Genomic DNA, 21,822 nt, shown 5'->3' on the forward strand with positions numbered 1-21,822 from the left:
ATGTGAATATGTTAAACACATGTCAAATTACACCTTTATTATTTATTTAAGGAATTATAGGTATACACTGACTGCCCATGACAATTGAACAGAAAATGCATTTATAAATAGCTGTGCTCCTGGAGAGAGTGAAGAGATGTATCAGGACAGACTCTGAAAAGCATGATTCTTTGTAGCCAGCATCTAAGAGATGATGAGCATGCAGGGGATTTTCAGTGCTAATGCCCTGATATTTCTTCATACCTTTCAACCCTTAGGTATCTGCCTTCCACAAAACTCAAATAGATGCAGGGAATTTAAAAGCCTGTAGTTGAACGTAGGGGGTTTTCTGCCAATGCAGTGCGTGTGATGAAAGCAAATGAGGGGTGTGCTGGTGTCGAACGTTATGTAGATTGGAAACGACTTATACAGCACATTGAAAGATAAAACTGCTTTTGTCTGTTTGGAACATTATTGGTAAAGGGCTATACGTTTACGTGTGTAATTGGCTGAATTCCAAATTGCAGGCAGGATTTGCTTTGTCTTCCTTTAATTTATGTGGTTTGGTTCTTCCCTCAGGTTTTCTTGTGTTGCAGGATATAGGCAGAGGCTGTGGCAGCTCACAGTGAACACAGGCGCAGACCATTTTAATTTTTTACCCAGTATATATTTACTGGGGATGAGATTTCCTACGGTGAATGAGTTAAAGCTATGGCAGCAATTTTATATATGTGAATACATATTCGAACTGTGAATTAAAAACCCTGTGAAGGCAGCTTGCAAGAGGGAGTTTCTTCAGTAATGACAGTATATAAATAGGTGTCTGAAGAGAATTTATTTTCCTCTATAACTCATAAATATTTGGGGTTTGTTTTTTCTTTTGTATAAGGTAGGAAACTTCTCAGGCTGGGCAGGGAGGGAGTATGTAGGTAAAAAACAACAAATGAAAATACAGCTTCATGTGCTTTCAGATGTTCCGCTTCCAGACGGGTGACACCCTTCTAGCACTGAGTGTGCTGCTTGGGTATGAATCTGCCTGGGACCATAGGCACACCCCATGAACAGGCAGTGTTTGTACCCCTCTGGCCTGGAAGCAGATGAAGCTTCACAGTTCCCCCATTGCTACCATGCTGGAGCTTGTTTCAGGGCAACACCCCTCACTGCATGCAGATGAAGTAGCTAAAACCATAAAAATATAGGCAAGCTAAGGTGACTTAGCACCAATCTGAGTCAGTTCAGAATTGTCTCTGGGGTGGTTTTCTTGGGAAGGGTTTGCTGTTCCCCAGAACACCTCCTTGGTGCATCTCCTTCCTCGCTTGTGTGCGTGGACATTGAAAGGTACCTAATTAAGAATCCAAAGCAATACCAATTGCATGCTAAATGTGGTTCCTCCGGGTCTCCTGTGACTAGAGGTGTGCTCTGAGCAAGCCAAGACTGGTCCCTGCCGCGCGATGATCTCCCGCTGGTACTTTGACATGGCCGAAGGAAAGTGCGCACCCTTCCTTTACGGCGGCTGCGGTGGGAACCGGAACAACTTTGACTCCGAGGAGTACTGCATGGCGGTCTGTGGCAGCGTCAGTAAGTGCCCCTCCGTGCCTCCCCTGCTCCTGCTGTGCAGGAGTGGGCCTGGACTTGCACTAACCCCTGGCCGCGGTCTGTCCAAAGCCTCTGCTCACCAGTAGATCCTCAGTAGCCTCTCGCTAACCCAGCATGGTAGTGGGTGTCTTCTTGGTGCTGTAGATGGGGGTTTGCAAGTAGTTAGCTAAAAGCTTAACACTTCCTTAGTCAAGACCTTCGCACTCACCTTCTCTTAATTTTCTGTCAAAGCGTACTGACATGTTGTGTATGTCTGTGTGGGCATGTGCAGTGCATGTGCAGGAAGCAACACAAACATTAGATAAGCCACAGGTAAGTTTAAAAATAGCTCATAGTTTTTACAGTGTATTTCCATGTATTAACTGACCTTTTTTAATCAAAGCTAAATCATTAAAATAACAGAATGTTCGTTTAGAGGTTTTTTCATTCCAGTTTGATTGAATACTTTGTGTGTGTTTGCAGCAAGAACGGGAAAAATAACATTGATTTTTTTAGGTTTCCCTGAGGATGCACATGGATGCGAATCACCTCCCACTTACTTTAACATGCCATATATTTTAATGATCATTTTCCCTGAAGAAAGAGTGTTTGCACTGTGAATTTCGGTTTGAGAAGGATGGCTTTCTCCATCACAGAGTATTGAAGCTGATGAATCAGATGCTGAATTTATCAGCTGGGTTTTGGTTTGGGAACCACTGGTACCACTCCCCTGCTGTCTGCCTTAGCAGCATGTACTCTTGGGAGAGTATTGGCTGCAATTTACATCTGAAACATGAAGTAGTGAGTTCATATCTCACTGCCCTGCCAGCTCACAGGGCACAGAGGAGCAGAGCAGAAGTTCCATGTTGGGGTTCCTTTTAGCAAAATATTTTCTGATCTGTGCCTAGGAATGTTTGCAGTAAGTAGAAGGCATAAAAATGCAGACAAACACATGCAGTGCCCTAGCGAGGTGTACTGTGTGTGCTCGGCAAAGGAGCCAACCTGTATTTTTTTAGAGCAGGCGCAGACATGGAGGCAGAATTGCTGCTCTGGTGCTCCAGCTGCATTTCATCTTGGCATCTTTTTAAAGCTGTTCTTTGCACAGCTCCATGGAGGGACATAGAGAAAAACTAGCACAGTGTGAGTATGGGGGATGCCTCCTAGGTAGTGACCAGATTTTGCAACAAGACAGAAGATGTAGTGAAGAGAGAAAGAACTTTGCAGTAGATTGGAGTGAAGTCTGTAATATATTTGCTAAAGAATGAAATTTTGAGCCATTTTCTGTGGAAGGTGAGACATTGCCAGATGCAAAATGTGGTTTGTATCTGGTTGCGTGCCCTATGACAGGCAAGAAAAACTGGGACTTCATAACAAATTAGGGCTGTAGTAGAAAAAAAGAGTATTTTAAAGAAGCAGTATTTATGCCATGAAAAATGCAAGGTATGTGATATTGACGAGCAGTTGATATTGTAGATGTGGAAGGAGGAAAGAAAAATAAACTGAAAATAGCTGGCTGATGCAGATTGGAATCATAGAAAAAGCACTGCAGCAAGAGAGATGTTGAACAATAAGCCTAGACTCTTCTTCAGCTCTTGTACATTTAGTTTCAGGTGACCAAGGTGAGGCTGTGTTTATTCTTTACTGTTACAGCCAACAGAGAATTTGTAAAAGGCAGTTACTTTTTTCAGTCACACATGGGTGATTATCATGCGTAAGTGGTGATTGGATCCAGACATGATGATGGCCGTCAAAACTAATAACGGAAAACAGCTGAGAAACAGAACCTTTTGCTGCTTTGCACCTGGAAGTAGTCTCATTTAGCAGAGGAAGAATGACAGGACTGAACACGATTTGCTTGCACAGAGGTGCTTGCCTTGGTCTATATGAGGCAAATGAACATCACCTATCTCTGATAGTACTCCTCTTGTGACAGTGCCTGTTCCTTTCCCCAGAAACGGGAAAAAAAGGCGGGGGGGGACGTGGGACTGGATGGGATGCTTCATCCTTATGTTTTGTGTCCAGCAAGGTAAGACTAAAAAAGTCAGCCTTTTCACATAGCTGGTAGGAATTAAGAATTATTACTGCCTTTGTCAGCATTACTAAAACATGTATTTTTCTGAAGGCTGGACAGCAGCATAAATAAGGACTTGTAGATCTGGACTCTTGCAAGATTGCAATTTTGTTGAACATCCAGTTTTTACAGCATGTTTTGTCTCCTGCCCTTCAAGCTGAGCCATGTGAATGCATCTCTTTCTCCAAATTCTGCAGTGGGACTGTATGCAGACTCGGAGATCTCCAAAGACCGTGCATGTTGCATACAGATCTGTAGTTACCCACCACTTCAAATCTGAGAGTTTCATTTCTGGCTTGTATAGTGCTGCAGAGTTATTACACATAGGGAAGGGTGTTGCTGACTAAAAGATCAGTCACATCACAAAACAGACTTCATGAGAATTATACTTACACAGTAAAACTTGGAGGGGTGAGATTCCCATTTGTCACTTTGATAATGCAATGGTGTTGTCTTTCATACACAGGTTGTAGGTGAAGTCATAGCACTGACTGCTTGTAACAGCAAGCCAGCAGAGTTTATTGTGTTACACTTCCAGTCAACCTAGTGATCTTTTTGCAGGAAATGCTCTGCTAAAAGGGGTGATCTCAGCCATGATCTTAAAAAGAATATTATGGATTAAATGAAAGTTGGAAATAAATTGTCTTCCTTCTTAAGACCTGTCTCTTGGAAGCAGCAGTTGTTCAGCTTAGGCTGTTTGGGAGGAGAAACGATCTTCTCTTCTAAAACTGGCAATTCTCTTGCAGTGTGTGGAACCAGAAATTCTGAATTTGCTGTGTGTCATATTCATTAGGATATTGAGATAAGCCCTGGAGAGTCTTCTCTATCTCATGGAAGTTTGTTTTGTTTCATTTTGTTTTTCCTTAGGTTCAGTTCAGTGAAACAATGCCAAGAACATTACCATTTGTATTCTTTCCATAGTTATCTTGGTTTACTTCGGGGTTCCCATTATTTGGTTTGAGTCATTTTCTCCTTAGGGAAAATGGAGTTAGGTTGAGTACTTGAGCTGCTTGGCTTCATTTGCACAACTGGCTTTGAGGAAAGGTAGAGTTGGTCTTGCCTTTTAAAATAGATATCCCAAAGGCTTTTTCCTGTTTCCGGTTTCTTTTGTTTGTTTGGTTTTTTTTTCCTTCAGTAGTTTCTCAGACATTTGCATCTATAGGGTGCATTTTTCTAGCTACTTTAGTTACATTTTTGTTCCTGTATTTTCGTGATATTTCAATCTGTTCTGTACCTTGTACACACCTGTTATTTCTATCATTGGAAAAGAAGAAAATAAAAATAACTTTGTTTTCTTCGGGTTTCATCTACTGTCTCAGTATCACCATGATGTTCCTCCTTATTCTTCATCATTTTGCTGAATAGAAATGGTAATGAAAGTAGTTAAAGTGCTGAATACTATATATTTTAGTACTTCAGTGACATCCTGTCTTTGGTACTGGTCAAATATTGCTGAAAGAGGTTTTTTCATCTGATTGTAGCCCAGGTGCCACCCTCACTCACCCCAGTCATGCTGAAGAAGAGAAAAATGGTGAAGAGTTTCTGTCACGCTTCACCATTAACTTAATCTTTCTGTTTGATCTTTGTGCCTCCCCCCCCATTCATACTTACTTATTTACTCCATTCTTTATTCCTTTTCTCTCCAGTATTCACATTATTGTTGCTCCCTTGTGTGCTAGATAAAAAAAAATAGGGAGCCTCTCTTAAGCAGGAGACAAGATGGATGCTAAAAGCATGTATTTCCTTTGTCTAGCTGTTCTTTGCTTTGCAGGAAAAACTAGTTAGATTTGACATAGAGTAATACAAAGTTGTGGATAGCAGTTGCGTTTCTTCTAAATAGTGGGCAAAGGATGAAAGGGTGGGATGTGATTTTATTTTTCACGTAATGCATTGAAATTGGATGGAACCAAGACCTGAGGATGTTCTGTTGTTAGAAATACTCATATACTCTGAACACTGAATACTAATATCCTGAACACACAATCAACAGAAAAGAAAAAAAAAATCATGTTTTATTCTGCTTCCTTACTGAAGTCTCTTTGCTTTGATCTGAAGAGGTGGGTCTGTCCGGTCACTCTAAGCCTTAAACTGTCTACACTGTCAATGAATTTGTCCAGTTCTCTGAGGTCTGACAAAAATCATGTCTGTTGGGTAGGAGCTGCTACTGTCAGGTTTTTCCATTCATCACCCAGCTACATGGGAATTGAAATATAATTGCCCAGAAGTAGAAGGCTCTAAGGATCTTGTTACTGATTCCTTCAGCCTGCCAGACCACATGCTCGCTCTCTATTGATTTTTAATAAGGATGTTCAATGCTATCTGAAGTTTCTATTCAATATAAGGACTCAAACTTCTATTGTGTGACTGGCCATAATGACTTCTTTGAAATCATTAGGACCTATCAGGCAGTTAATTTGAATTTAATGATCTCAGAATTGATGCATATTGACAAGAATAAGCAGAAGATGATAAATTGATGTGTCCTGGTTTCAGATGGGATAGTTAATTTTTTTTCTTAGTAGCTGGTGCAGAGCTGTGTTTTGGCTCTAGTCTGAGAACAGTGCTGATAACACACCAATGTTTTTAGTTGTCATTAAGTATCACTTACTCTGATCAAGGGCTTTTCATCCTCTTATGCCCTGCCAGTGAGGAGGGGCACAAGAAGACAGGAGGCAACAGAGACAGGACACCTGACCCAGGCTATCCAAAGGGGTATTCCATACCACAGCATGTCATGCCCAGTGTATAAACTGGGGGTGTTGCCCAGAAGCAACCAATCACTGTTGGGGTTGGGCTGGGTATCAGTCGGCGGGTTGTGAGTAATTGTGCATCATTTGTCTTTCTTGGGTTTTATTCCTCTTTCTCCTCTTACCATTCTTTCTGTAATTATTATATTTTACTTTACAATTACTAAAATTGTTCTTATCTCAACCTGCAGGTTTTACCTTTCTCTGATTCTCCTCCCCATCTCATGGGGAAGGGGAGAGGGAAGCAAGCAAGCAGCTGTGTGGTACTCAGTTGCCAACTGGAAGTAAAGCACAATATGCTGTTATTGAAGGAATGATTTCTGTCCTATTGTCACACTAAGAAGTAATCTGTTGTATGACTTGTTTCTCCTGTCTCTTAATTGTTGCTTGTGAAACATCCTTAAAACTATAGAAGGAGCTAAAAAAGACCAGATTATTTTAGTAAGCACTATTTTGAAATTACATTGATGTTCAAGCCTTAACTTGGGGACACAAGGAACTTCCAAGCTGAGATCATTCATTCTCTTAGATGTTCTTCATTTGTCAGCTGTTGCATAGGAGAAAGCTCTCCCAGCAGGTCCTACAGGTCTCAGGGTGCTTTCAGAGCAGAGTGGAATGAATTCGTGCCACCGAGTTTTCATTTGTTTTGCATCCAAAGTGGGAGTGAACTGTACTCTGGTGGCACAGTCAATTTTTGTAAACTTTGATGTATCATTAAAATGACATTTTATAAAATAGGGGGCTTTATCATTTTACTGAATTCCTGTGGCTATCCAAAGAGGGAACCGACAGGGTTCAGTGTTGTCTGTTCCCTCCTTTCTTGTGTAAACCCTATAAACCTAATCGTAAGCTTAAATGTTAACACACTTTATTTTATCTCCCATCATTCTGGAGCACTGTCACAGATCTTTGAATTTAGGTAGAACAGTATTTCTTCTCTAGGTTAAATGTTGTAAACGTACAAACTTGCTGTATCTTTTGGTGATTTTTAAGTGTCAGATACTTTATTCCAATTTCAAATGGAAGAAACACAATAAAAGCTACAATTTCATAATATAGGTGAAATTTCACAGCAACTTAAATATGGATAAAAATTGTCCACAAGACTTATACTAACAGGGAGAAGACACTGCTTTTCATACAGTCTAACTTCAGCTTCCCTACAGATTAGTATCCGTCCATCCCTGATAATTGATGAGATCAGTCTCAATGTGTTTCCGGATCATGCTTTTAGAATCATAGAATAGTTAGGATTGGAAAGGACCTTAAGATCATCTAGTTCCATCCCCCCTGCCTTGGGCAGGGACACCTCACACTACACCATACCACCCAAGGCTTCATCCAACCTGGCCTTGAACACTGCCAGGGATGGAGCATTCACAACCTCCCTCTTAAGTGAGGGGAAAATTCATGACCTAGCATTTTGCAGAGTCCAGTTTAATTTCTCTTCAGAGGTAAGGCAAATGAGCTGTATCTTTTAAAAGCAGCAGCTTATGAGATGATACTCCCATTGTCAATAATTTGCTTTATCCATTTGTTACTTGTTAGGGATCTTGACATCTCCCCAGTTAGCAGGAAGTAAGTGTTTTGGCACCTAAACTTGCATGCCCACTTCCAGAGTGTGTCTAACAGATTAAAGAACAGCAGTGCATTCCTGTAGGCAGAATGGTAAAGTATACCAAATTTATTGTTAGGTAGCACATTTTAATCCTTAGTCTTACTTACTGGGTGATGGCTCATTTTATCTGTACAACCACAGAGCCAGCTTGAGCTTGAAGTCAGGTAGGAGTCTCAGAGACAGAAACCAGGCCACATCTAGAGTATGTTCATCTGGACATCGAGTTTTTACAGTGCACTTAGTGCTGGAAAATATTCATTGCAGCAGATAGCTGCAGTACTAACTTGTCACAGAGATACTACAGGAGGTGTAATTTAAAATGCAGAATTCTAGTGATGGCATTTCAAATCCTAAAAGTCTGCCTTCATAAGTAGTGATATTTGCAAGGAAACATTTTGCATAAGAACTACAAATTTGAATGAATTAAAACCCCCAAGTTATTGCACATTTGCCAAAGCCAGTCACATTAGAACAACCTGTTGCTTCATCACAAAGGCTCTTTATATTCAGTTGTCTTACTGTTTCCCAAAATTAGCAGTAAGGGGCATTACCTCTCAAGACTTGACTTGAATGTGTCCCTCTCCCATTATCTCCAGCATGAATTGCCGGTATTTGCTGGGTTTAATTTTCTCTAGCATAAAAGCTCAGCTGTATTATACATTTTGGTAAAGTTGAAGCTGGCTTCAAATAGTGTAGATGAAATCTTAAGAAAAGCATTTTTGCAGTTCTTCACTCATTGTGAGTGCTGGACAACATCATTCAGTGCCTAGGACATGAAACGGGATGAGTTCTAATATCTACTGAAATTGTTAATTTTTACTACCATCTTTAGTGGAAGCAAGTGACTAATTTCTGTTTCAGCAGTTTCTTCATCTATATAGATTTGCACTTACATTTCACCCTTGAACCACATATGGAGACAGTGTTGGACTGGGCCTGTTTAAAAAGCAATTGGGTAAACTTTAAGGCTCAACAGGGAAAAGATGCAAATATTTTCATATACGAAATTTAGAGTACTGATAATTTCAAGCACTAGGAATTTTATTAATGTAATGTATTATTGTAGACACTTTTTGCTGTACTTCTTTAGTCAGGTCTAACCGCAGTTGGTTTTTTTTTTTACTCTGGAACTTGATGACAAGAAAGGAAAGAGCATCCCTCTGGAACACTGAGTTCTCTTTCATGTGTTAACTCTATTCATGTCACCTGTGTCTGCAATCTCTTTCAATTAAACTAGTGGACATTTTTAAACAATGTACTTTCTAATCTGCTTTAGGAACATTCATCTAATTTATCAGAATTTGGGAGCTAAGAGGCAGCTTGAAATTGAAGGTGGAAAAGTCAAGTCTCCGAACTGGCGATTCTTTTTACTGCTTCAGACATGATCCCTGAGCATACAACCACTGCTGTTACAGGGGATGTTTTTTCCTTAAGTCAGTACCAATGTGCATGTTATCTTTTTCTGACAGAATATATTTGGTCTGGCCATTAGTCCATGTTTTGTGCTTTCAGAGTCCCTACCATTGTAGTCAGAATTCTTCAGTTGTTATGGTGAAGACTTTACTTGCAAAGACTTTTTTGGGTGTCTTAAAGATAATTGTCAAAATATGAGGATAAAGTAAACGTGGAAGATAAGTAAAACCCAGCTGAGTGGCTGTGTGGTCAGGCTGAGTGATAAATATGTGGTTGAAATGGATGAGCCTTAATATCCATCAGTAACTTAAAGGGAGTTCACATTATTGAGCATCTTTGCTGAAAATTAGAGAATGGGCATTTGGAGTTGAGTGGCTGAAGGACAGGAGTGCCACGCTCTGATCTTTATGAGCACAGTTCACTGCTGTGCAGTTAGCTTCCAAGCAGGGAGGTGTGCTGATGAGCCATGAGGTGAAAGGTCTGGCTCCCAGAATTCCTGCGAACCCAGGTGGGTGATGCCAAACCTTGGAGCACAGCAGTGCTGTCTATTTGGTCACCAAAACCCGAAAAAGAAACCAGCAGCAGTAACCTGCTACTTACAGGTAAAATGATAAAACTGGGGACATGTCTGACTTTCATTCTCACACGGTCTCCGTGGTGCTGTTGACTCTGAGAGGAACTCTGTCCTCCCATTTATTCTTCAGTTTTAGACAGGGTTCGGAAAGTAGTCTTGGTCAAAGCACGTATGAAAAGAAAGTAATTAAAAGTGAAAAGGAATGGTAGCCTGCTAGTCATGCAGCTCACAGTGCTAGGAATGAGAGTAGTTGTCTAATGCAGTGTATTATATGTAGTACGTGAATACAGTTACTGTTCCGTGCTACAGTATTGATCTCTACTAGAAAGCATACCAGTTGGGCACACATTTTTCTCCAAGTAATTAAATCATCTTAAACTTTAAAACTTCTTATGTAAAAACTGTCCTGGTACATCCATTTCTTTGTGTTTAAAATTGTGGTGATTTAGAATCATAGAATCATAGAATAGTTAGGGTTGGAAAGGACCTCAAGATTATCTAGTTCCACCCCCCTGCCATGGGCAGGGACGCCTCACACTAAACTGTACCACCCAAGGCTTCGTCCAACCTGGCCTTGAACACAGCCAGGGATGGAGCATTCACAACCTCCCTGGGCAACCCATTCCACTGCCTCACCACCCTCACAGTAAAGAACTTCTTCCTTATATCCAATCTAAACTTCTCCTGTTTAAGTTTTAAACTGTTATCCCTTGTCCTGTCACTAGAGTTCCTAATGAATAGTCCCTCCCCAGCGTCCTTATAGGCCCCCCTTCAGATACTGGAAGGCTTCTATGAGGTCTCCATGCAGCTGTCTCTTCTCCAGCCTGAACAGGCTGAACTTTCTCAGCCTGTCTTCATATGGCTGGTGCTGCAGCTCCCTGATCATCCTGGTGGCCCTCCTCTGGACTTGTTCCAACAGTTCCATGTCCTTTTTATGTTGAAGACACCAGAACTGCACACAGTACTCCAAGTGAGGTCTCATGAGAGCAGAGTAGAGGGGGAGTATCATGTCCTTTGAACTTCTGGTCACGCTTCTTTTGATGCAGCCCAGGATGCGGTTGGCTTTCTGGGCTGCGAGCACACACTGAAGCTGGCTCATGTTCATTTTCTCATCGACCAGCTCCCCCAAGTCCTTCTCTGCAGGGCTGCTCTGAATCTCTTCTCTGCCCAGCCTGTAGCTATGTCTGGGATTGCTCCAACAATTTGCTACAATCTTACATAAACCTTTTCCAGCCTTCATTTGTCTTGTATCATTCAGCTGGTAGCTTGTCTGTTTTGTAATAAAAAGGTAATAGTTATTTTGATTTCCCATTGTTTAAATTCTGTTCACTCATTTTGCCACCCGGCTGTAAGCGGAGTAGCTTACTCACAAAAGAATGGGGATACCATCTTGTAAAAACAGCTTATTTCATAAGGTAGCAGTAGCAATAATAGAAGTCCTTCTTTCTAAAGATACTCCATATGCACTTGTGATTGCCAGAAGTGCTATAATTAGCTGTGATCTTAGTCAACAACTGAAAGCTTTGATCTTAATCCTTCATTAATGAAGCAGTTGTATATGTGGAATTCAGAGGCAATGAATGTATCCACTGAATACTAAACTGTAGTTGGGTAATGCTCTCATTTCAAATGGTTTCCCATCTTATATGCTACAGCCAGTCTCATTCAGGAAAAGGGCATCTACTAATCCTTTTACTTCATATGAGATTGGTGAGAGGCCACTGATATTGTGGGTTTTTTTTTCCACTGGAGATGCTGATATGGTTTATTTATTTTTATGCAAAACCATGGAAGAGGATCTGGGGGCCTATTGTTGCATTTTTCTTCCTTTTTATTTTTTCCCTGGTCTTTTGATTATTAAAAATCGTTGTTAAATAGCAAAAAATGTAAAGTATAATTTGGCCATATTATTGAACCTGCGTCTCCAGGAAGGTTAGGATTTTAAATCTTAATAAAAACTAAAAAACCCACCCACAACTGTTTGGGAATTGACAGGTAAAATGAATGCAAGTGTGAAGAAAATGTCATCTGATACTGCATTTCTTCCACACCTGTTTAAACACACTTTTTTATCAGTTATCATACCATACTAGAATGACTTACCTAATAAAACAAGCAATGCATAGAAAATGAAACCTCCTTCTAAGAGCGGATGGGGTCATAAAACGAGATCAGGCTGCAGATTCTTGTGAGCAGCAAGCAGGCTGGGAGAAAGCACCCATTTTACTCTTTGCTTTCCCACTTGTTCATTGGCTAGGTTTTGGAAGGAGATGCTGAAGCAAGATGTTTTCAAGGATGCTTTTGGGCAAATGGGCATATATTTGCCTAAGCTGTTCAAATACTTAATTGCATGTACTGCGAAAGTGGGTGGCTTATTTCTGGTCTGGATTGCCAGCTTATTTTCTGCTTAGCTTTGGTTTCCGACCGTCAGACCTTGGTTGCTTCTTTCTGATAAAGCTGTTGTCAGAAATCTTTTCTCAGCAGAGATTTTCTAAATCAAATTAGTAGTGTGCTCCCTGGTGGGTGAGTGTAACTGATTGAGCTTCTTACCATGAGGCAGGTTCCCCAAGCTCCCATGAGCCCACATGCCTGTTTCGAAGCCTTCTTTCTTTTTGAGAGCATATAGTGGAGAGCCACATGTGGCCTTACACTAGCCGTTTGCACCAGGTCAGGGATAGCAGCTTTCTCCTCCTATGCAGTATTGCTCTTCGGTAGCTTTCCCCTCTTCAGCTTGGCTTGAGAGATAGCAGTTTGAAGTCAGATATCAGTGTACTCCCTGCATCCTTTCCCATGCTCCTGGGCCCAGCCTGGCTGCCTTAGGCACCCAGGTCTGTGGCCTTTAATGCCTACTCACTGTTTGATGCGGGTTTGCACAGCTTTCGAAGACGCCTTAGTGCTCTGACGTCCTCGGCACCAGGCACTGAAATCAGGTTTTCCAGTTCTCAGCGCCCGCTATTCTCACCCGTTCAGAAATGCAGCAGCAAGCATCCCAGTGGGAAGAAAGGGAACTGTCTGAAAACCTAGCTGTAAAGGCCGCGTGTGTGAGACAGGAGCTTTGGAAAATCAGACCTTAAATGTACAGGTGGCTTAAGTGATCCCATTGCAAATGCTGGTGACCTTTTTTCCAGTTCAATAAATTAAAGGTTAAATTTGCATAATTTATTGGACACTTATTTAGATCGTCACTTCTTTCCACTCACATTTGTACAGGCTTAAGTTTAAAAAAAAAAATAAACTGTAAAAGGTGGTGGAGAGCAGCAAATGCACTAGAGTTCTTCCCCATTCCATCTTAACATGATAAACCGTGCTGTGTCCTGCAGAGGCAGCAAAAGGAAGGTGTAAGCAGAGAGGAACGCTCCTCACATTGAGCTGATTAAACTGTGGAACTCATTGCCACACCGTATTGTGAATGTTAAATCTCATGCAATTTTCAGGGAGGTGTCTAGGGATTGGGGAATAAAATTAAGAGTCATGGAAGGAAAATGCCAGCAAGGTCAGTTAAACATTGCAGAAGAGCATTCACTGCTCCTGCCTGGGGGTGTTTGGTGAACCCCTGTCAGGAAACAGGAGCTTGTAGGGGATGGCCTTTGCTCAGTCTGACACTTAAATTTTCTGCTTTGAAATAAATTTTATTTTCATTTTCTAAACAGAATTAAAATGAACTACACTTAACTGTAAATAGTCATTAATAAAGATAAACAATAAAGATTCAGTTGGTGCTTCAGAGATTAAAAGGTGAACATATATGGAAATACTTCTGAGCATTACAGAAATGTTTTCACTTTCAGTCCAAAATTTGGGTGGTTTGGTTTGGAATGTGCTGTCACTGGATGTAGCCTTTCTGCAGGCAGCACTACACCCTTGCACAAACCACATTATCATTGTAGATGGGTTGTTATCCTTAAATATTTAAAAAGAAAGAAATTTTTTATGCTTTTAACAGTATCAGAGACTTCAAATGGTCTGAAGTTGTAAGCGAAACCACTGAAAACATGCAGCGTTGCATTCCATTATTGTCATTTTTGTGACTTGTCAGGAAGCTGAGTTGTTCCTTGCTTGATTGTTACAGTACTTCAGTGACAAAGTTTACAATATGTAAGTTTGACATGAAATATTTCTGAACCAAATCTGAAAATGAGGGGGGGGTGAAATTTTACGCTGCCTAGGACTTGTGAATTGGAATTTTTTTGGTTGCTGGTAGATTTTTGTTTGTTTATTTTGAGATAAACAGGGCCTTTCCTTTTGATCCAGTGAGTAACTTCCAAAATCCATTGTGCAGTCTACACCAACAGCAGACAAAACCATTCATACTTATTGCACAGAACATACAGAAATACCTCAAATGCAGCCAAAGGCTTTCTGTTCATTTGGGGGCTATTTTGTTTTGCTTTGGGGATTGTACTTCTAAAGTAAAATTTGAGGGAAAGTTTGGATTTTGGGTTAAGTTTTTCTTAAAATTTGAGGATGTATTTCATTGGGACTAACATGTTGTACTTCTAACCTGATTTTTTTATTTCTCATTAAATAATTTAGCTTACGTGTGTTTATATTTCGGCTTGTTTTAAGGAAAGTAGTCAGATATAAATACTGGTTGTTATTACTCAGTCTGACCTTCAAATTGAAGTTTGCTTTTGCTGAAGACATTGAGAAGTGTTTGAGGTGTGGGAGAGTTCTGGGTTTTCTCTACCTGTATTGGTCTATTTACTAAAATGTAAAGTTAACCATAGTACAGGAAGTCAAATGTATTTAAAACCAAAAATCCTGCACAGCTATTTGTACAGCCTTTGTTTGTCAGACTTTTTAGACTAACTTTGCAATTATTGAAGTAAATGTGACCAGGGATATGAAATTAATTATATAAGAAAATATTTAGGAGCAGTCTAGTTCACATGAAATAGCTGGAGAGTTTTTTTAAATGGCTGTTATGGCCCTACCACAGAACTCTTACTCTAGTTAATGCAGGGGTCATTGGACGTCACTGTGTAGTGAGGGAGCTGTTGCTCGCTTCGCTTGAATTACCCCAGACACAAATCTTTCCACTAACAGTGTGATAGGTATTGCCTAATTATCCGACAGGAATGGTTGGCGGTTAGTGAACGGTTGTTGATTATTTCCAGTATCCATGAGGGGTTTTCTTAATCAAATTTGTTACAAATAAATGTTTGTGAGACCAAACTGTCACTGAGGGAAGGATTTGAGGCATTTCATTACCGTACCATGGGGTCCATAGGTGCTTTAAACATATTTGCATTTCACTCCGTGTGTGTTATTGCAGTTTATCTTTTAAAAATAAACTAATATACAAAGTGTATAGCTTTGCAAAGGGCTTTTTGATGGCTTATGTACTTGTCATTGCCAGTCTTTTTTTGCTTGGAATTTTGGCTTTGGCTGCAGTTTCTGACCTGTTCTCTGTGGAGTTCTCCTGGTATATAAAAGAGGGCGGGTGAATTCCTTGTATATTTATATATATTTGCTATGTGTAACATATCCACTTAAACCACATTTTTAAATCTTCCTCTGAGGTTAAAGGAATGGATTTATTCCAAGAAAATTAGAACAGATGTTTCGTGATTGGTCCAAGTAAAGTTTTACCTGTACTAAAGTCGAAATTCTGCTTTTTTTTTCCCCCTCCCTTCCCTCTCCCTGCCTCAAAATTCCACCTCAGTCCCTACCACAGCTGCTAGCACTCCTGATGCTGTTGACAAATACTTGGAGACACCTGGAGATGAGAATGAACATGCCCATTTCCAGAAAGCCAAGGAGAGACTCGAAGCTAAGCATCGTGAAAGGATGTCTCAGGTAAGGAGAGATTTCTTCCTAAAAGAGAGAGTTTTGTCTGTAGAGTCATAAGATGCTTGCGATCCTTCATCTTCTTACTTCCCAAGGCTTCAGCCAGCTGCCCTGCTTATTTGCAATGCTGTAAATACACCATTTACTGCTTTTCTGACCCTTACCTAGGAATTCAGCTGCTTGGGACACACATTTGTGGTTGAGTGGCAGCTGTGATCATAAATCACCACAGATACTTGTGCTGGTAAAAAGGGAAGAAAAGTCTGATAAAAATTGCTCTCATCTTTGTGGAAGAATGTTTGGTTTGTGAGATGATTCTTGTTTCTAATTGAAGAACTTGACCATTTTATTAGTCATCTTTGCTGCAGCTTGTTATTAGGTTCATCCTCTGTGTATACGCATACATGGTGAGGCCCTGGGGTAACTTACGATCGCATATGTTCATCTAATGATCTTGAGCCTCAGGGTAACATGAAATGCATCTAAAGCCAAAGAAAAGAGGAAAAAATAGTTCTTTTGAACTGAATTAAAATCCATCTTAATCAACCCTTTTCTTTCATTCAACCAAAAAGATTTGTGTAGCCTGAAACCATACAGTTTTTAATCCTATTGAACACTAAGAGATGAGCTATCCACTCACTGAGAAATAATAGCAATGCCAATAAAAAAAATTCACAGTTATGCTCTAATAACAACAAAGAAAAAATATAAGAGGCTTAGAGGAAAGCCTGTGGTGCATATTTTTTTAGGATGGAACAACCACCAAAATGAATGTAGTACAATTCAGATGTGCTGCATATATCTGTGTAGGTATTTTACTATAGCTTTTATAGTTTTTCATTGTAACTTTGTTTCCCTGTTGCATTTTCAGTGTTTCTGACACATTAACCTTTAGCTCTGTGCTCAAATGTTAGAGTAAGCCTGAAACGAAGCTGTTAGTGTAAGTCCCACTCTGTTGGCATTACAGCTATGCCTGGCACTTTTCTAATAAGTAGGGCAGGGCATCTTACCTGAAGCAGTCATATGGTCAGCACAAATCACATACTGAGAATATGACACTTAATAGAAAGGAAGATAGGTGCTTCTCATCTGCCTCCACTTGGGAAATGTCGTAGCAGAAGAAAGCTGTCTCCTTAAATAGACAAAATGGAATCATAGAATGGTTTTGGTTGGAAGGGCCCTTAAAGCTCATCCAGTTCCAACCCTCCTGCCATGGGCAGGGACACCTTCCACTAGACCAGGTTGCTCAAAGCCCCATCCAACCTGTCTTTGAACACTGCCTGGGATGGGGCAGCCACAGCTTCTCTGGGCAGCCTGTGCCAGTGTCTCACCACCTGCATGGTAAAGAATTTCTTCCTACTATCTAATCTAAATCTACCCTCTGTCAGTTTACAGCTGTTCCCCCTTGTTCTGTCACTTTTGTAAAAACTCCTTCTCCAGCTTTCTTATTAGGCCCCCTTTAGGTACTGGAAAACTGCTAGGAGGTCTCCCCTGAGCTTTCTGTTCTCCAGGCTGAACCAGCCTAACTCAGCCTTAAAGTGCTATCATTTCCTTTCCTCTGGATGATTGAAGAACTTCATTAAAACAACCAGTGGCCAAGGTGCAAGTGTTGCCGAGTGTGGGTGCATGCAGCACCCAGCTCAGAGCTGGCCTGAGGCTGCGGAGTGAATCTGGATGGAGGTGAGCATGGTGAGCTGTGGCTTGCAAGGTGGGTGCTCTCTCAGGGAGCATATCATTCCAGTCTTCTTTGTAACAAGCTTCTGTGTGCCTGCAGTTTGAGAGTAAGCTGGAAATCGGGAGGACAAAAAAGGCAGGCATCCTGCCTGGCAGAGAGGCTAGGCATGCAGAGGGTTGGCAGGTAATGCAGTCATCACCCCGTTATTGCCTCCCCTTGAAATAGCCCTTTTTATCAAAGACACTGTAGGGGTGGGTGGCTTGAAAGCAAAGGACAACTCAGTGCAAAAGGCAGGTTTCCCTGTAACAGTCCTCAGATTCTCACCACAGTTTCAGGTTTGTCTCCAAAATCCCAATATGTAAAGGTCCATGTGAGTAATTAAGGGCAGTATATGGGTGAACCACTTATTTTCTGCTTTCTGCAGAGATGATGGCTTGTGAAAAATAGCTAACCAAGTGCACGGGCACCCAGAAATTATCATGCAGAGAGACAGACCCCACAGCATCAGTGCTTGAGACTAAAAGAATAAAGTGGGAAAAGCACTGAGCCATAGCCTCAGAAAACTCGTGGGTAAATGCACTGCACATTTTACTACGCGCAGAAATGAAGGCTGTGGTTCAGGGGTTTGACTGAAGATCACGTTGGTGCTGCCTGTGCTCTGCCCTTGTTAGAATGTTCCCAGCCATCCTTTCTGTCAGTGCTAATGAGTGTGCAGCTGCAGGGTGAGGTAGGTCAGCTCTCTCATCTCACTGCAGTGCTGTTCTTCGAAAAACAAGTAAAAATAATCAACTGTGGCCACTTCGGCACGATGCTGGGAAGCAGCAGCACGATAGGGACATCAAGAATGAAAGATCTTTGATCTTTAATTTGCTTATGCTGCTTATGAAATCACATCTTAAAGTACATATATCTTGAAATACACAGAAGCCCTGCAGAGCTTTGTAGGAGAGAGTTAGCTTAAGTTTTTAAAAGTTAGTTTTCCCTTCCATGAATGTTTTGTATAGTGCCAAACTAGCTCTCCTGGTTAACATTTCAAATGTTTAAAAAATGTACGATCTTACGGGGAAGTAGAAAAGCCAACTAGTTTACATTCAGTGTTTCTTCACATGAACTGGTATCTCTGTGTCCCATATCATTGGTGTCCTTTTCTAGCAATTTACTTAAAAACTGCTTTTTACATTTTCTTTATAATCAGGTATGTTTTAATACATAGTTAACGAAAAATTAATCTGAAGCTGTTTCTTGCTATGTTAAAAACAGAGAACAGTGATAAGTAAATTAAATCAGTAAGTTTTGCTGTCAGTGTTTTTCTCAAAAAACAAAAAACAACAACAAACCCTAAACTTAACAAGTGAGAGTCAGTATCCAAGTGCTCCACCTGCACTGAATATTTGTTTTATTTTATTTTTAGCTCGAAGTCCAGTTCTTTCAACGCTTTCATCTTAGTAAATGTAATAATCTGAAGTAAATTGGTTTGTTCACAAAATACAGGTATTTCTTTAATAAAGCAGCTAGTATTGAAACACTGTTTGATTCAATGCACACTTTACTTTGCAACAGCCAATTAATAAAAAAGAAACCAGATGCATTCTAGTTCACATATAAAATGTAATCACCTAAGAAGCACGGAAGTTTATCATTGAAAAAATAAATCAAGATTAAACATTTTAACCTAAACATGCCACCAGGACAAATGCAGATACTCTTCTGAGATTTCCCTTTGTTTACCATGAAATTCAGACAACCTGTATTTCTTTTTCTTGCGCATTAAGATATTCACACAGGCAGGGGAGTCTGCTGTTTTTATACGATGACCTGATGCTCTTCTGGTTCAGTCTGTTCTAATCCCTTCTGCTTGGATGTGTCCATCCCTTTAGACTACAGACCATGAAAGTTTTTCTGCCTTTATAACTATGCTGCACCTGGAGCAGCAAGGCTCATAAACTTTTCTAGGCAGATATTGTACTAGCATACAATTTTAAGTTTTCCCCAGGAATTATTAATGCAACTCCAGATAACAGCAAAGCTACATTCCCATGCAAACAAGATAGCCATTCAGCCATGCATGTGTAACCTTTAAATGTACATGTCAGAGAATAGCAAACAAGGAAGAAATTATGCTAACTGATTGCAGGATGCTGTGGTTCTTGTTTCCTGTTTTGGTGTGATTCCCCTTTACCTCTTTCTAGTCTTTTAACTCCTGTACGGCTCCCTCACTTAATAGTTGCTCCTAAATAGCCTGGTGGAACCAGGTATTGAACCTTGCTCAAAGGAGCAATATCATTTATCCATTTCTTTCCTCGAACATCTCATGACTAAAGGAGATGTCTTAAATTTATCTCGTGTCGTAAATTTACTTATCCTCTGGCTGTTTACAATATTTTAGGAATCATAGTAAGTACACTACTTACTATAGGAATTTAATGATGCCTTGTCTCCTAGAATAGTCTTGCTTCTTGGAAGTTCATTTCCAAAGTAAGCATCTGCAAATACTGCAGTCCCCAGCCAGCCTCAGTTGGGCTGGTGTTAAATCCAAGACTTTTTCTGGACCATTGCATGCCACTAGTTTAACATCCCAGAGAGGTCTTCAGCTGTTTTTTAGTGTCCCTGGCACCATAGAATCACAGAATAGTTTGAGTTGGAAGGGACCTTTAAGATCATCTAGTTTCAACCTCCCTGCCATGAGCAGGAATGCTTTCCAGGTTGCGCAAAGCCGCGTCCAGCCTGGTCTTGAACACTGCCAGGGATGGGACAGCCACAGGTTCTAACACATAATCGAAATCTACCCTTTCTCAGTTTAAAGCCATTCCCCCTTGTTCTGTCACTTCATGTTCTTGTAAAAAGTCCCTCTTCAGATTTCCTGTATGCCCTTTTTAGGCACTGGAAGCTGCTCTAAGGTCTCCTTGGAGCCTTGTCCTCTACAGGCTCCACAAGCCCAACTCTCTCAGCCTGTTTCCATAGAAGAGGTGCTCTGAGCATCTTTGTGGCCTTCTCTCAACTTGTTCAAGCAGGTCTACATTCTTCTTGTGTTGGGTGCCCCAGAGCTGAACACAGCACTGCAGGTGGGGTCTCATGAGAGCAGGGTGGAGGGGGAGAATAACTTCCTGGACTTGCTGGTCACACGTCTTTTGATGCAGCCCAGCATATGGCTGGCTTTCTGGGCTGCAAGCACACACTGCTGTCTCATTCTGTTTTTCATCCACCAGTACCCTTAGGACCTGCTCCTCAGGGCTGCTCTCAATCCACTCATTACCCAGCCTGTGTTTGTGCCTGGGATTGCCCTGACCCAGGGGCAGGGCCTTGCATTCGGCCTTGTTGAACTTGATGAAGTTTGTACAGGCTCGCATCTTAAGTCTGTTCAGGTTCCTCTGGATGACATTCCTTCCCTCTAGAGTATCAACGACATCACTCAGATTGGTATCATCCACAGGATATATGCAATCCCACTGTTCATGTCCTTGACAAATACGTTAATTAATACTGGTCCATGCATTCCCCAGATCCCACCATCTCTATTACTGTTTGTGGGAGGTCTCTTTCCTTCCTTAAAATCTTCAGGTTAGTAGGAACGCCCCTCTCAGTTACAGTCAGGGCTCTTGGGAGAGGTTTAATGGTGTTATTACCAGAAAAAAGGGCCAAGACTTGAGTGTGGAACAGAAGCCCTTGACAAATGTTAAGCATCTTATTGGCATGACTTTGACCTTCTAACTAAGCAAACCTTCAGGCAAGCTCCTCTGCTGGTCTGATTGCTGTAACTCAAGTGTCTGTCATAAATTCTTCTCTTGCAGATATGCTTCTGTGGGAGCAAATTCTGCTGTTTTCAATATAATGAGATTTGTGTACTTAGCATCTCTCTTAATAATGAATGACATTTTTCATGCTTCCTTTTTCCCTCTTGCTGTCTTCTGCAGCCCAGTTTCAAAAGAATGTCTGCCAGGCAGTAAGTCCTGAGTTCTGAACAAGTATGACTTTGAAATGGCTTGCTTCTTAAATCTCAACCAGAAGTTGTCATTTTCCCCACGTGAATCCACCAAGCCTTGAAGAGCCATAAATCTGTATGGCTTGATAGGTCTGTGCTGTCAGTGAAGGAGAGTAGGTTTATGAGTGCACAGAGGCCAAGTTCAGCCTCTTTCTGCCCATGCATATCTGGGGATTTTTTTTACCTTCCTTGCTCTTTGTATTCCTAGAGTGCTATGGCATATTTCTTAGTCACTCAGAATTCTTTAAAGCTGTGATCTTCAGTGAGGGCAGAAGTTTTCTCTGGGTGGTAGCATGGCTACCCATAGATAACTGTAGGGAAGCTGTATCTTCAGTTACTTAGCATGGCAGAGATGCTTTCAACTACTGAAGTCTTCTCAGTTGCAAAAATCGGCACTCAAA

At 40.9% G+C, this 21,822-nt stretch overlaps 1 protein-coding gene across 5 annotated transcripts in view; it reads left to right on the forward strand.

The window, feature by feature from the left end:
• The window catches only part of APP (amyloid beta precursor protein), a 205,165-nt gene that overhangs the window by 121,135 nt on the left and 62,208 nt on the right, over positions 1-21,822 (forward strand). For 3 of the 5 annotated variants that reach the window (XM_061453749.1, XM_061453748.1, XM_061453747.1), the window contains exons 7-8: positions 1,390-1,557; positions 15,643-15,776. In XM_061453749.1, the coding sequence (XP_061309733.1) occupies positions 1,390-1,557; positions 15,643-15,776 (302 nt within the window). The remainder of the gene's footprint in view (positions 1-1,389; positions 1,558-15,642; positions 15,777-21,822) is intronic. The other 2 variants (XM_061453752.1, XM_061453751.1) reach the window with 1 other exon arrangement.

Source organism: Pezoporus flaviventris, unplaced genomic scaffold (assembly GCF_033815535.1).
Source record: "Pezoporus flaviventris isolate CSIRO_AGI_PZ_B2104156 unplaced genomic scaffold, CSIRO_AGI_Pfla_v1 ptg000015l, whole genome shotgun sequence".
NCBI lineage: Eukaryota > Metazoa > Chordata > Aves > Psittaciformes > Psittacidae > Pezoporus > Pezoporus flaviventris.